The sequence below is a fragment of the Canis lupus genome, chromosome 12 (genome assembly GCF_003254725.2).
Source record: "Canis lupus dingo isolate Sandy chromosome 12, ASM325472v2, whole genome shotgun sequence".
Taxonomy (NCBI): Eukaryota; Metazoa; Chordata; class Mammalia; order Carnivora; family Canidae; genus Canis; species Canis lupus.
In genome coordinates, this window is record NC_064254.1 from 20372667 (window position 1) to 20388830 (window position 16164).

The 16164-nt window shown below is 47.2% G+C and overlaps 1 protein-coding gene and 1 long non-coding RNA gene across 6 annotated transcripts in view; one reads left to right on the plus strand and one right to left on the minus strand.

The window, feature by feature from the left end:
• The window catches only part of TRAM2 (translocation associated membrane protein 2), an 83661-nt gene extending 83387 nt beyond the window's left edge, over positions 1-274 (minus strand). Inside the window, exon 1 of one of the 2 annotated variants that reach the window (XM_025419022.3) lies at positions 58-274. In XM_025419022.3, coding sequence (XP_025274807.1) covers positions 58-177 — 120 coding nt within the window. In that variant the 5' untranslated portion in view covers positions 178-274. The remainder of the gene's footprint in view (positions 1-57) is intronic. The other variant, XM_025419023.3, reaches the window with a different exon arrangement.
• A 443-nt stretch (positions 275-717) lies between these two features.
• Positions 718-16164, plus strand: part of LOC112641744 (uncharacterized) — a 70902-nt gene continuing 55455 nt past the window's right edge. The window contains exons 1-3 of one of the 4 annotated variants that reach the window (XR_003124817.3): positions 727-913; positions 2539-2963; positions 9206-15998. This is a non-coding gene — a long non-coding RNA (uncharacterized LOC112641744). Of the gene's footprint in view, positions 914-2538; positions 2964-9205; positions 15999-16164 lie in introns of those variants that run through there. The other 3 variants (XR_004804036.2, XR_004804035.2, XR_003124818.3) reach the window with 3 other exon arrangements.

A 16164-nucleotide genomic window follows, 5' to 3' on the forward strand; every position in this document is an offset into this window, starting at 1 on the left:
CGCCCGAGGGAGCCGCTGCGGGGCCGGGCCGGGCCACCCCTCCCCGGTCGCGCTCACCTCGAACATAAGCCCGATGAGGACGCAGAGCACCACGCAGAAGCCGATGTCCGCGTGGTTGTGGATGACGAACTCCTGGCTGAAGAGCGGGTAACTTTTCGTCCTCCTGCGGAAAGCCATGGCAGCGGGCGCGCAGCGGCCGGCGGGGCCCGCACCCTGCGCTCTCGAGCCGCCGCGCAAACTTCCCCAGCCGCGGCCCGCTCCGCCCGCCCGCCGCCCGCCCGCCGCCCCGCTCGCCCGCCCGCCCGCCGCCCGCGACCCGCCGCCCGCCGGCCCAGCGCCCAACAACTTCTGGGGCCCGCCCCCTTCCTCCGCCCGCCCCGCCCCGCCCCGCCCCGCCCCCGCCGGAACCGCCCCCGGCCGCAGCCCCCTCCCCGCCCGCGCCGCCCCGCCCGGCTCGCCGCAGCCCCGCCCCCGCGCGCTTAACCCTCGCGCCGCCGGGACGGGGCGGGGGCGGGGCGGGGCCGCGGTGCCCCGGGACACGGCCGCCGGCACAGGAAGTGGGCCCGGGTCTCCCTCTTGGCGGCGCCCGCTGCTTCCTCCGCGGGAAGGGAAGGGCCCGGGAGGCCGCGGCCCGGCCGGGGGTGGGCGGGACACCGGGGCACCGGGGCCGCGGGGCCGCGGGGCTGCGGGGCCGCGGGCGGGGGCGGAGCGCAGGGAGCGCGGCTGCAGGCGGGGCCCTCGCTGGCCGCGCGCGGGGCGCGACCGCCGGGGCATCCAGTCGACCAGGTGGCCGTTGAGCGCTCGCAGTGACCTAGGCACGGTCCGGGCTGCTGGGGGTCCGCGGCCAACACGCAGATACGTACCTACATACCTGCCTGCCTGCCCCGGGGGAGCCTGTGTTCCAATTATAGGAGTGAGTGCACGGATGGGTGGGTGGGTGGTGGGTGGGTGGTGGGTGCAGTTCTGCCAACTTGGGAGACGAGACGTTGGTGCTACTCTAAATGAGCTTTACGCGCCTACCCAGAGTCTACCTTAAATGTTAATTGATCTGAAGAATAAACACTGAAGAAGAAGAAGAAAAAAAAAAAAAAAAAGAAGGCCCCCTTCTCTTGAAAAGTTTCTGTTTAATATTAGTTTTTAAGACTACTCCCGGAAAGGACAAAATGTATTTTTGATCAATTAATTTATATAGGCAAATATTGGATTTATTCCTACCAGTAATGAAGGAGTCAACTAATCGCTTTCTAGATGTGCAAAAAATGCAAAATGAACACAGAACTATTTAATTCCTATTCTCTTTCTCATTGAGTGCACCGTTATTTCATGTCTGAGTAAATATGATTTCTTAAACATGGCACAATGCGTGAAATGTGATTGAGACTGGACGTATCTTGACCTTCTAGATAAATTTTAAACTTGACGTTTCTTCACTTGGCAGTATTTAGCATAGAGGCTTCGGTCTTTTAGCTTCTTTATCTGACTTCAGGAAATGTGAAAGTAATGCCTAGGTCGGACTAAACCTCATTTAATTTCAAGGCTGAACTTTCTTAAAGTCAGACCCGAGTCTCATGAGGAATAGAAAGATCAAGAACTCTAGAGCATCTCAACTTTCCATCTGTCAAAGGTGTTCACATTTTCAAACTGCAGCCAAATCTACTATGTTGAACCCTGTGCGATCAGTTTCTTTATAGGTCAAAACCAGAATACTAGCGTTTCAGATAGTTCAACCTAATACTTTCCTTGTGTTTCCCCATGACTATTTGTAGAGGATATCATGGTGGGAATTTCTTGCAAAAAAGTGGGATATTGCCAATCTCTTAACATTGTGTTCAGGCCAAAAGTCTTTGAGAGATAGTTAGGTATTATAACTGCCATGTTTATAAATGAGAAACCTGAAGTAAGGGGGATAGCTTAGTGTTCATACTGATGATTGCCAGCCCTGAGTCTTTTCAAATGCAATCAAACAATTTTGACAAAGGGTTCTTAGGTGCTTGGTTCCATATTCATTACCTTGCAACCCATGAAGGAAGCACTAGATGCCTACTTCAGCCACCTCAGGCATCTCTAAGTCCCAGTTTCAAAACCACCTTCATTCAAAACCCCAAACAAGACCTCTTCCCAACCCCTCATGCAATCAGTCATGAATCCTAGGAATCTCAGCACCTCAGAACAACCTCCCAACAAACCCCACCTCCAGCATTCTTCACCTGGCCCACACCAATCCCATAGATACCCTGCTTCCAGTATAACACATCATTCCATTAGAGACATCTATTGAGCACCTACTGAGCGCCACTGTGCTAGTTACCAAGGACAGAAAGAAAAGACGATCCATCTGTGGTAGTTTGAAAATACATCCTCAAGTTCTTTGATATACCTCCCTTCAAGAAGCGACAATTAATCCCTCCCCACTTGAATGTGGGCTGGACTTAGCAGATGACTTCTAACAAATAGAATACAGCATAAGTGATGGTGTGTGACTCCCAAGACATCCCAAATGTCATGAAAGACATTTTGGTTTTCCCCTTTCTGTCGTAGATCACTTGTTCTGGGGGAAGCCGCCTGCCATGTTGTGAAGATATTCAAGCAAATTTATAGAGAGGCCCACATGGTCAAGAACCAATGCCTCCTGCCAACAACCAGCACTAATTTGCCAGGCTTGCCACCTTGGAAGCAGATCCTCTAGCCTTTGTCAAGCCTCCAGATGACCGCAGTCCCACATGACCATAGTCCCAGCTGACCTCTTTAATGAGATTTCATGACTGCTTAATATAAGATCTACAGGAGTTAAAGGAGTCAAAACTTAAGGCTGGGATGACATAAATAATGGTGGGACCATTAGAAAAATCTATGTGGAACAACAGAGAAAGAGCAGGCCTAGGAGAGGAGAAGATGGCCTCGCCTATGAACAAGCTGGTCTTGAGGAATCATGAGACATCCAGATCGCCACTTTGACAGCTCAGGTAAAAAATGGATGGACTGGTGTGTGTGTGTTGGGGGGGGGGGGCAGAATTAAAGGTATTTGTCGTTCATCTGCAATGGGACTGTTGAAGCTATGAGGTTAAGTATGTGATCCTGGGAGAGTGTGCTGAGTGAGAAAAAGCCTGAGGACAGAAGCATGTTAGGGAACCCCGAGCTGAGAAGGGAGGAGGAAAAAAAGGACAGTGCAGAAAGCCATGACGCAGGCTTTTTGCAAGAGTAGGGTAAATCAGGCAAGATGCAAATAAAATGAAGCCCCTCTTATGGCCTTTGAGAGCACCCCTTTTTTTGAGAGCCCATTTTTAATTGGACATTGGAGTGGGCTTACCAGTGGGTTAAAGATGAGAAAAGGAGGTGAGTACGTAAGCTATTCTTTTGAGATGTTTGGTGAGGAAAAGGGAAATGGATGTTGTCTTGGGGGATATAGAGGATCTAAGGAAGGATCTTTAAATTACATATATTTTTTGGTATTGGAGCATGTTTGGAGAAGAAACATGAGAGAAGGAAGGAGTGAAAATACTCAAATTTTAATAATAGAGATCATTGAAGAAATCAAGTAGAACAGCCCCAACCATAGGAGGAAGAGGGAAAAGTCCTCGGGCTGGGGCAAGGACCTAAGAATGGGTAAATATATAGTTACATCTGGAGGGGGAGGAAATAATTACCTCTCACATTTCTATTGCACTTTACAGTAGCCTGTGAGGGAGGCAAGACAGTCATTACCAACCCCTGGTGTCTCCGTTCTGAGACACATGAATGACCAAGGGCCACATAATCAGTGGGTAGCTGAGCCAGGACTCAGACCAGTAGGTCAGCACAGGGTTCCGTTTGCTGGACCATCCCGTAGCATTTTAGGCTACCTAAAGCGTGGCACCGATCAAGGCGATACCATCTGTCTCTCCACCTGTCCTGTCATGGCTGCTGATAATTCAGCCACACCAGGGACACCTGGGTGCCTCAGTGGTTGGGCATCTGCCTTCGGCTCAGGGTGTGATCCTGGGATCAAGTCCCACATCAGGCTCCCTGCGAGGAGCCTGCTTCTCCCTCTCCCCTGTGTCTCTGCCTCTCTCTCTCTGTGTCTCTCATAAATAAATAAGATCTTTTAAAAAAAAAAATTCTGCTACATCAGTTCTTACCTAAATTGGCATAGTCCATCTTTCCAGAACAGACCATGTAATTTCCAATCTCTGTGTCTTTGTTCCCCCCACAAGGCCTTTGTCCAATGTCCCTTTGCCAAAAAAGGTAACCATCCTTCAAGATAAGGAATGTGTCTCTTCCTTCACAGAGCTGTCTTCAGGGCACTAGGCTGGAGGCATGAGCACTGTACCATGGACATCTCGGGTAGCAGCACATTCTCCTGCAATCAGTGTATTTGTCTTTGAGTTTTACCACCCCCTCCCCCCCCCCCCCCCCGCAGTGGATAGTGTCATCCTTCGGGGCAGGAATCTAGCCATTTGCTCTTATATTCCCACAGCACCAACCGCAAGAATCCCACATGGTATGTTCTCTTCAAGTGTTGTTGAATGAATGAATGAATGAATGAATGAATGAATGAATGAATGAGATATGCTGTTGCCTGGGCTGGTATAAATGTAACCATTATCTCCAACCAACGGAAAATTTATTTTCTCACATAACAAGAAGTCCTGAGTTAGTTCATTCCCAGGAGTAAATGATTCATCAAAAACTAGGGTCTCTCTAGCTTCCCACTTTGCCACTCCGTGTTTGCTTTTGTCTCAGACTTTTCCCTCATGGTTACAAAGTGGCTGCAACAACTCCAGGCATTCTTCATTCATTCCTTCCTACAATAAGATCCAAAACTCAGACAGGAGGGAGAGGGGCATTTTGAAGAGTGAAGAAAACTTTCCCAGAAACCCCAGACTTCTAATGCCTCACTGTCCAGAAGTGCATCCTATGTGCATTCCTAAACCAGTCATTGGCAAGGTGAATGGAATTGACATAATTGGATTAACCTCACCAAGGAGACCTCCTCAGAGAGCCTCCTGTGAGATCCTGGCTACCTCTTACTTGAATAAAATAAAAATTCTGATTGCAAGAAAAAAGCGGAGAATTGGTAGGGAGCAGATCTAGAAGGATCTGCATAGTGATTTTTTTTTTTCAGGGTTTTTTTACTCTATATATTTTCACGACTTTGCCTCACAGGACACACAACATTCTTGCCCAAAACAATCCTTGCTTTCTGGTTCCTTACAGAAGGAACATGAGCCTTACAAATGTCATACACCTAACAGTCACTGTCCGAATGTCTGGCTGAAGCATCTCCAGCTTGACAAAGTGGACAGTTTGCACTCTGGTAGTCTAGTACATTATATCAGACTCAATACCACCATTCGTCAAAGAATGAGGCTTCAAGGCCACCAGGTCTTCTTGCCTCTGATATCACAGCAGTTTAGTGGAATCACTAAATGAGGCTTCAAGGCCACCAGGTCTTCTTGCCTCTGATATCACAGCAGTTTAGTGTATATGGAGGGCAGGGCCGTAGGAGTAGTCATCACTGGTAGCAAGCACTAAGGAGTTGCATGTTCTATAAGGAATTTTAAAAACAATGATAAACCTCTAAATGCAGTGTAGTATCCTGGATTAAACCCTGAAACAGAAAAAGGACATTAGTGAAAACTGCTGAAGTTCAAATAGCCTGTAAATCAGTTAACCGCATTGTACCAATGTTAATTTCCGTGTTTCAATAAATGTACCACACTTATATAAGTTGGGTGAAAGATTTATGAGGACTCTCCCATTTTTGCAACTCTCCTACAAATCAAAAATTATTTCAAAATTTAAAAGAAATTAAATGACAAAAGTGCCTAAAATTGGATATACTTTCTGCATTATCACCATGGCAATTCTAAACAATGTTAGTGGTAAAAACACTTCCCCCTCAACCAAGTCTTTTGGTTCTAAGTTCTAAGCAATTGTTGTAGTTGTTGAGTCTTAACAAAAATGTAAGTTCTAACTTAGCACATTTTTATTATTTATCTTTTAATAAGCATTGCATCCTACATGCAGGTTACTCCTACTAACTCATATATACAATTGACCCCTAATACATGGGGGTCTCAGATGCATGCGTTGGTTTTGAGTAAGTTCAAATCCAACTGGAATCATCTCAGCTTGTTTCCAGCCCAGTCATGTCTCCAGCCCAGTGGTACTTCAGAAACTTGCGTTTGAACCACAAATTGGAAACAATTCTAGCACAGTGATTTTAGAGATGAAGAAATAGTACTGTGGCTTCAATTCTGTCATTCTGTGGGACCACTTATAGCTTTTATGTGTTTAAAATTTCAAACAGTGAAACAGAATGCAAAAAGCCAATTTATTATTTGTTTCAAGACACATGTCCAAATTTTTTTTCATGTAGAGGAGCAGAGAGTTAAAAATGATCAGCTCCAGGTATTAAATATGCTAAATATGGGGCACTCCAGTGGCTCAGTCTATTGAGCATCTGCCTTCAGCTCAAGTCATGATCCCAGGGTCCTGGTATTGAGTCCTGTATTGGGCTCCATGCTTAGCAGAGTTTGCTTCTCTCTCTGTCTCCACTCATGCTTGCTCTCTCTCTCTCTCAAATAAATAAATAAAATATTTTTTAAAAAATAATATGTTAAATATAAGAGTGAGTGGAATTAAAGTCCCAGGTACTAGAAACTGCTGTAAAAATCATATTTCCCCTCCACTCCTTTTAGGGATCAAGAAAGTTTGAAGGCCCAGAAAGTTGCTGAGGTTAAGAAGGATTTGGTGAAGGGAGGCAAGGACAAGGGCCTCTCCCCCACTGACCCAGTGCCCCTGGCACTGTCTCTGCAGCCCATGCCCACTCTCCTTTAGCAGACAGGCAATAACTTACAAAAACCGAGTCATTTGTTCAGTGTCAGCTAGTGAGTCAGTGGCAGAGCAAGACGTGGGAACCAGGACTCCTGACCCTGCAAGGCTCTAACCACTGCCCCCTATTTCCTCTTTCCAGCTCTCACTCAGCTAGAGACAGATTAATTCCAGAGGGCTAAAGAATGTGCCACCTGACATATGGGAAGAGGGGAACATTTTTTTAGAGTCACAACTTGAGTTGACTTTAGAAAAGAGTGAATTTCAGTCAGAATCCCCACAAGCAGAAAAACACTGGAATACAATATTTGAGAAGCAAGGGAATGATTTCAGACCTTGGTTTCCACTGACTTCTCCAATTTGGCGGGGGTCAGGGGGGCTACTGTTCAATGGAAACTATCTGGGGAACTTAACCACAAAGATGCTCATCCTCAGTTTTTTCATGTTTAAGTAGAAAGCAATAATTAAATAGAGTGACCTTTGTGATGCAGGGGGCATCACACTGAGGAAAAGCTCAATAGCAAGAACTCCGTGAAAAGGTGTGCACGAACCACTGCCTTCCCTGAGCCACTCTTTCCTACACTTTCCTAGACTCCTAGCATGGTAGACGCTATCTTGATTAAATCTAAGCAGCTCCCTGTGAACCTTTGCTACCAGTCCTTGAAATTCATACCATCTCTGTTTTCTCAGATTACAGTCCAGGGTTTAGAAACCATTCACTTGTGAATTGTCAGGCATGGATGCTACATACAACTATTGGGTTGTGTCTTTGCACAGCTCCCTACCACAATAATTGTTTAGGTGATCCCTGGTCCCCACTGAGCTAATAACTGACTTCCTACCTCACGCTTGGAAGGATGATGGTTGAGTAGATGGACCAATGGATGGATGGATCAGTAGGTGGATGGATGGAAGGATGGATGAGTGTAAGTGTGGATGGGTGAATGATTGGATGTAGGTAGCATTTTGTTCCCTATATGAGTGGATGGATAAATAGACTTATAGATAGGTAGATGGATAGATGAGTGAATGGAATGGAAGAATGGAAGAATGGTTGGATTAATGGATCAATATACAGGAATCCATACCATTCCATTTTTATATTGGTGCCCAAGATAATTTTTTTTAAGATTTTATTTATTCATGAGAGACAGAGAGAGAGGCAGAGACACAGGCAGAGAGACAAGCAGGTTCCAGGCAGGGAGCCTGATGTGGGACTCAATCCCAGGACCCCAGGATCACGACCTGAGCCGAAGGCAGATGCTTAACCACTGAGCCACCCAGGCGTCCCAACCCAAGGTAATTTTATAGTGAAGGGGCCCCAAGAGGATTCTACTTCCACACAGGAGATATGTTTAAGACCAAAGCTATATTCAGATTGGGTAGAACTTAGCCTTAAGGTAGACTTTAAGGCCCCAAGAGGCAGGAATTGAGCTTTCCATCTATGAGCCTTAATAACCAGCTCATTCTCTGCTATATAGTAGATACTGCATGAATATTTGTTGCCAAGAATGAATGAATGAATGATTTGAAAAACACAAATCAAGGAAGGCTCCCTTGACCCTGAAATTCACTTCTACGGTCTGATTCTTTGTGCTTATAATCCAACATTAAAATTTCATTCCTTTATAAATCAATTATATATTCAGAAAGTATCCAGTTAGGATGCAAAATATTCCTGGATATCAAATACATTAAGTTCTTTCCATTTGTTGTCTCCTGGGCAGGAATTAGTCTCACTGTTGTCCCTCTTGATTCTTTGCTGATGAAGTTGGGCATGGGGCAGGTCCAGAGGTTTCTCTGACTGAGCTGAAGGATTCTTGCTAACTAGAAGGGAATGGGCCCTTTAGAGAAGGAAGTGCCAGGGCTGTGACGAGCGACCCAAAGACTCCTCTCCCATGTGACCCCTGGGAACTAGCCCCTGGCCTTCTCGGCATCCCCTCCTCTTAGGGATGGGAATTTCTCACTTTGTCCCCTGGGTTTCTGCAAGGTGGGGCAGGGCGCTGAGTGAAGGAAGAAATAAGAGAAGAGGGACGCCAGGGTGGCTCAGTGGTTAAGCGTCTGCTTCAGCTCAGGGTGTGATCCTGGAGTCCCTGGATCGAGTCCTACATCAGACTCCCTGCCTGGAACCTGCTTGTCCCTCTGCCTGTGTCTCTGCCTCTGTGTGTGTGTGTGTCATGAATAAATAAATAAAATCTTTAAAAAAAAAATGAGAGAAGAGGAAAAGCGAGAGGAAGAAGGGAAACGTGAGAAGAAGAGAGACACGGGACAGTAAAGAGAGAGGGGGAAAGCACCCAGTGAGGCTGGCGATGGGCAGAGACAGGAAGGATCGGAATGATATTTGCAGCACAATGCTTCCAGTAATAACATCATCATTGTCTTGCCCGAACAGATGTGCAAGGACTCCATCTACTCATTATACAACATGAAAATGGAACACGTTGGTTTCTATCAGCCTCATCAGAAATCTTGGCAGATGCTGTCAGAAAGAACACACTACTTCTGAGATGTGATTTTTCAATAATGCAGACTGTACTTTTTGATTGGGGTTGGGAAAGAGAGGAAAGGGGAGTTGATTGTGCTTTTTTTTTTTTTTTCCTTTTTAATTTTGAAATTATTCTTTTCCAGGAGGCTTTTCCTTAGACCCCACTGAGCTCCTCTGACTAGCCAGGACCACACCACCAGTGGTCTGGGGCGGGCCAGCCATCTCGAGGCCACCCTAGAGCCCTGTGCCAAGGATCCATTCCTTTGAAACAGCCCCCTGTGTGCAGTGTTCAGGGCTCACCCTTGGTGGCTCTCACCTCCCTGGAGTCCAGCATTATTCATAGCTCCCAGTCTCCTCCACTCCACTTGGCCTCGACCTCTGTGTCCCTGTCTTGCATTAAGACATCTGAAGTGGGTGGTTCAAGCAAAGAGCATTTTGTTCCCAGCGGAACGAGGCTCAGGGAGACCGGCAGTGCCAGAGACAGGAGTGGGCACCATTCGTCATTCGACTAAAGCCTCGCAGTGTGCAAGCTCCCCACGACAAGCACCACCTTTCCCTGGGAAGGCGGCCAAGGCCTGGAGCCCTGTGTAGGAAATCCCCAGCGAGAGGCCCTTCCTGAGCGCCACAGAAAATGGTTCTTTTCAGAGACTGAGTCCCCTTCCTTTCTAGCTACAGGCCCACATCACGTCCCCCTTCCTGGCCTTTTGCAGCCCGTTCACATGCCAAGTGCTCCCGCCCCGGCGCCGCAGGGCTCCTGCGCCCCTTCCCTTTCCGAGCCACCCTCAACTGGCTTCCCCAGCCCTGGCAAAGCCTGCAGTCCCCACTTGGGCTGCCAGTGCTCCCTCCACCCCACATGAAAACTGTCCCATGCCCTGTCTCCACATCTCCAGAGGCTCCTCTTGCGTTGAACAGAAATGATTTGTTGACTTTACTAAATTAGCAAGGGGAGCAAATTCCACAGATGCCTCTTTGTTCCTGAGTCTCAAAGTTCAGACCTCTAGCTTGATGGCAGGACTGAGGTGGTGCCAGCAGCTTGAGAGTGCGCGAGAGAATGACAGCTGACAGTCCCTCTTGACAGGGCCATTACGAGCTGGCAGGCGGTGGTCCACGCCTCTCACAGCTTCATAATGTGATCTTCACGACAGCCCGCTCTCTGCAGCAGGTACTGTTGCTAGGCCTGCTTTACAGAGGAAGGAGCTGGGACGTGAGGCTAGCAAGAGTCAGACCCGGGTGTGCCTGGGGGATGGCACCCCTGCACCCATCCGACTACCTCTCCCGAAGTGTGCTGGGGAAGGGGAGCGGGAGACTTGGATTCTGGCCTCCTCCTGCCACTCTTTAGGTGGGTCACTTTGGGCCAGCCACATGCATTTTTCCAAATGTCCTTTCCTGATCAGAAAAATTATGGGAATGAGGTGATCCCCTAGGGCACTTCCACACAATGACATTCTCCCCCCCATTATAAAGGCACTCAGAAAGATCCCCAAATTCCTGGACTCGAGGCCAGCCCCAGGTAAAGGGATGATGTGGCTCTTCTTTGAGTGCATCCCCATCTGTAACAGAGCAAACACACTGCCCAGGTTAGGCAGCTGTTCCAGTCCAACTCTCTTGGGCAAGAGAGTGTGATACTTTACGCTTTGATATGAGATGGAGTCATAAATAGTCATAAATACTGTTGCAGATGCCAGGGGCCATATGATCACAGATGTCCTGCACCCCTGCCAGGATCCCTCAGTGACTGCCCTGTGCCTGCAGGAGGAAGCCTGCACTCTAGCTCGGCTTCCTCGAGGAGCTGCATGAGCACACTTTCACCTTCCCACCTTGACCTGTTATCTTCTCCAGAGACTCATGTGTACCTCCCCTGCCAATTTTGGCTGAGCTGACAGGATGTTAAGGGTTCATCCTTACCACTGGTGGAAGATTTGTAGCACCATACTCGATCGATTCAAAGGTGCACATTTTTCCTCTTTTTATTTTTTGAATATTTTTATTTATTTATTCATGAGAGACACACACACAGAGAGGCAGAGACCCAGGCAGAGGGAGAAACAGGCTTCCTGCAGGGAGCCCAATGTGGGACTCGATCCCAGGACCCCGGGATCATGACCTGAGCTAAAGGCAACCACTGAGCCACCCATCATTGTTTATTTGGCAGCACTTTTTCTTTCATGGTGGTTCACAAAATAATGATGTATCTTGCAGCCGAAGGCCTCTTAGATTTGATGAAGTATGGTGAGTAGCATTTTCCAGATCTGAGCTCTAGAAGCTCAGCCAGACACTGGCAACCTGTGTGCCCTTTTTCTGAGGCTTTTCCTCCCAATCAGGATGGGGTCCAGTATAATGGAGATGATCTTGGGGGGTTTCTAGGGCTCTCTAATTGTAGCCATGGGGGATATTCAAAGTGTTTCCTGACCAGACCAATCAGAACGAAGACAGCTGAAAACATCTGGCGTGTCTGTCCTGGAGTTTACCCAGTACCCACCCTGGCTCTAGTACTCCTTGCCATTGGCTCCAGATGTGCAGCCATTTTCTCTCCTCCTTAATTTTATGGGCACTTACCAGCACTCTCAGGGAACATGGCCTATCACCCAACCCCAGGGGACAATCCCTAACTGGATGAAGCCAGGCATGGTTATCCCAGTCTCCTTTGCTTTTATTGTTTTTAGGAGTGGGCATGTGTATTAATTTACCATTGCTGCCATAACAAATGACTAGAACTTTAGCTTAAAGCAACACAAATGTATTATATTTGTGTAGGTCAGAAGCCAAGTACAGATATCACTAGCCTAAAAATCAAGATGTCTACAAGACTGAGTTCCTTCCCAGAGGCTCTAGGGGAGAACTTGTTTCCTTGCTCTTTTGGGTATTGGCAGAATTTAGTTCCCTACAACTATAAGAATGAGGTCTCTGGCTGTCAGCTAGGAACCTCTATTAGGGTCGAGAGGCACCCTCCACCTTGGGACAAGTGACAAATCCTCCTCACATTGCCATCTCATCACCCAGCAGGGCTTGTGGGATTATATTGGGCACCCCAGATAATCCAGGATAGACTCCTCGTCTCAAGGTTCCACCCTTGGTCACATCTGCAAAGTTCCTATTGCCATGTAAGGCAACATGCTCACAGGCTGCAGGGACAAGAGCATGAGCATCTTAGGAGGTCATTGTTCAGCCTGCTACAGCAGGTGACGAACTCTGGCTGATGAGCTATAAAGGGGTACCGCTGGGCTTTTGGAGATATTGCTCCCTAACAAAAAGACAGACTTTGAGGAGGCTTGCCCTGCTCCCACTTGCTTTGTTTGAGACGGTGTGAGCTGCAGCAGCTACCTTAGCAGCATTAGGCATCAATGCCAACAATAAAAGTTGACACTGAGAACAGCAGTGAGAATATCAGAGTGAAAAGGAAAAGCTTGCCTTTGGATGGTAATGTTGAGCCATTGAAACTGCCTAGATCTCCTGCCTAGCTCCTGTTGACCCCTCTTGAAGGGCAGGGCAAGCCTCCTATATTTCTGGTTATGCCTGGTTAGTCGTTGATGAATAGATCTCCCATAGTCCATAACACTGCCTGCCAGGTTGTACCTCCTGGTTGAGATGATTGTCTGAATTATGCCTGAATTTGCAGTGCCCTCCAAACTTGATGGCTTAGATTGCTGGCTGCCCTCATGGCAGCTCTGTTTTTCAGGCCTGGTACCAGGCTTAGCTTTTCCCTCCTCGTTAATCTGCATGCTCGGGGTCACACCATACCTACATTCCATCCATCTTAGTGTTTCTGGTGTATCTTAATATCCAGATACACTAGGCTACTGGCCATTCCCGGACAAGTCCCTTCACCTTCATTCTCCTGTGCCATTCCTCCTGCTGCTCTCTCAATCAGAAATGCCCTTTCTATATCCATATATCTTTGCCATTATATCCTTACAACAATTTTATGAGGAGGTGCTATTATTCCCATCTGGCAAATGGTTAAAAAACATCAGGTAACTTATATTTAAGGGTACTGGCCAGTAAGTGGCAGAACTAGGATGCTACTGTAGGTCTTATGAACCTGAAAGCCCACATCTTTTCACTTGCTCCTACATTGGCATTTTAGAGGAGACACTGCTCAACTGAAGTCTTAAAAGGATTTGTCTCCCTCACTGCATTATAAGCATCTTGAGCGCAGGGGGTGAGTCATTCCTTAGTGACCCCAGAATCAGTGGTGTGCATGTCAAGGTTAACAACTGGCTCTGAGAGAGGATTGGGTAGGGAAGGAAAGCCCTAATTTATACTGTTTTTCGTGGGGAAAATTCTCCCATCGTGGCTGATCTTGAGCTTCCAATGTGACATTGCTGAACAAGGAGTTAGGAGAGATGTGTAGAAGCACACCATCAGATGATACTTCCACCACAAAGATAAAATATAGGTGAATAACCTCAAGAGGACAGAAAATGGTAAAAAGTAGTAAAATAATTAGGGAGTGAATGAATTTTGATTAGTTATTACCATTGTTTTATCTAATTTATTCTGTTTTAATCTTACGTAACTTAACCTTTAATAATTGTTATGTTTAATGATCAGCTTGCAAATTTCCTGAACGCTTAACAATGAGGTTTGAGGTTGGTTTGAGCTGGTTCTGGCACACCACCGCTAGAGTCTAGTATAAGGATTTGCTTTTTTTTTTTTTTTTTTTTTAAGATTCATTTATTCATTTAAGAGAGAGAGAGAAAAAAAATAAGGAGGAGGCAGGGGGAAAGGGAGAGGGAGAGAATCTTCAGCAGACTCCCCACTAAGACGGAGCCTGATGGAGGGCTCAATCTCATGGCCTGAGTCAAAATAGACACTCCACGGACTGAGCCACCCAGGTGCCCCAGATTTGCTTTTAATAGGCTCTGGAATGGTGATGAGGATGCTAATAAAAAGAACATGATTATCCATTAATGAGTTTTGAATAGAGTCTGATAACTCAAGCTGCAATGTTCTTCCTGTGTTTGAGAATTTCTTAGTTCCATTACTCAGACTTCACCAAAAGCCCAACAAATAAAAACTAGCTGACAGTAGAGATCAAAGAATAGCCAAGGCTCCCACTAAGGGCTGTGAAGACTGAACTCTGCCCAGTGTCAGGGTGGGGCGCTATGACTGCTTCCAGTTCCAAAGGGTCTGTGTGGACTGGGCTTGAGCAAGCCTCTGGAGTTATCACTGTCTCCTCACTTCACTCACTTCCCTCTGGCCACGCCCACAACAAGAGCTGTCCTGGACAAAAAGCACCAAGTCAAATTAGCACTTAGTTACATTCAAGAAAGTTCACTCTCTCAGGAAGTAGGGAGCCTAAAATGAAAAGGAAACTACATTGCAGCTCGCCAAGAAGTCCTGCCTTTCACTGTCTTAAACTTTTGTCATGGGTGCAAGGCTGATGTCACTGGAAACTGGAGTGGGCAGGATCAGCTTAGGGAGGGAGACCGACAGCTGGTGAATCAGCTGTGCTGCATTACACTCTGCACTCTCCTCGTCCTGGCTCAGGGATTGTACCATATATGGACTCAGCCTCATGAAGGCAGTCCCACTGATTTGCATTGGAGCGCCCTTAAAACTGCCTTTAGGGATTAGGTCATTGTTACCAGGAAAAGGGAGACCCCAGCAAGGTTGGTCAACATGAAGAAATCAGGCCCAATTGTGGTCTGGCAAGGGAAGGCTGAGAAGAGGGGCAGCCCCATCCAGCCACACAGCTCTGGGGAATGAAGGACAGAGCCTGAGAAAGCAGTGGGAGTGACTCTTAGCAGTGGTTGCAAGGGGGAGGGATTGGGCACAGGACCAGCCTACTTCTGTAGACTCCATTCTGCCTCTGGGCGGCCTGGGGCTGCAGGAGCTTTATCCTGAGGCTGACTCAGACCAGAGGAATAACTCCCAAATTTCAGATGTGAGACACAGCTTCCCTGCTTGTGGGTGAAGGTGGCTGTGATGCTGCTGAATGTACAGGAGCCCCACTGATGAAGTGAGGGACAGTCCAGGCTCTGAGTTATTCTGGAACTGAGAGGGGTTCACCCAGGTAGAACACAGCTTGTTAACCTCCAGCCCCCATTCCATCCATCCAGACTGGGGTAGCCCAGTGTGACACAGAGAGGCGGTGGGAATCCAGGGAAACAGGAAAGGAAAAGGAGGTCGGGGAGTGATCTTGGAAAGTGGCTTTTAATAGATGGCCAGGAAATTGGATCCAATTTGTAAAGATTAACCAACTTTTTTCATTGTTGTTTCAGCAATCTGTGTGCTTTAGCTTTGTTTTTTAAGGACCAGCTTGAGTCATTTCATGACACCTCTCTCTCTCCGTATACCCCCTGATTTTGTTCAAAAGAGCAGAGCTGTGGAATAATCTAGCGCTGTGAGAAGGAACTACTCCATATGCAAAACACAGACAAATCTCACAAACGTAATGTGGAATGAAAGAAGGCAGACACAAAAGAGTACTGTGAAATCCCACTTATATCAAGCTCAGAAACAGGCAAAACCAATATGCGATGTTAGAAGTCAGGATAGTGGTTCCTTTGTTGGTGCTAGCCACTGGGAGGGGCAAGAGGGCTTCAGGGGTGCTGGTGATGTACTAATTCTTTGTCTGGGTGCTGCTTACATGGATGGAAATACCCTGAGCTGTCCATACACATTTCTGTATGCATGTTATATCTCAATCAAGCTTCCTAAAAAAAAAAAAAAAAAAGAAAATCACAGGAAGAATAAATTCCTGTGTGCCAACCAAAAGGAAGCCTCTGAGGGTTGATGTAACAGAATGGCACTCCCTGAGGGCTAAGAGTCAGAACACTCCATTTCCAATCACACTCTGTTATCCACTGCTGGAAGGGTCTAGGAGGCTTAGCTCCCCTGCATCTCACTCTCTGTGCTGCAGA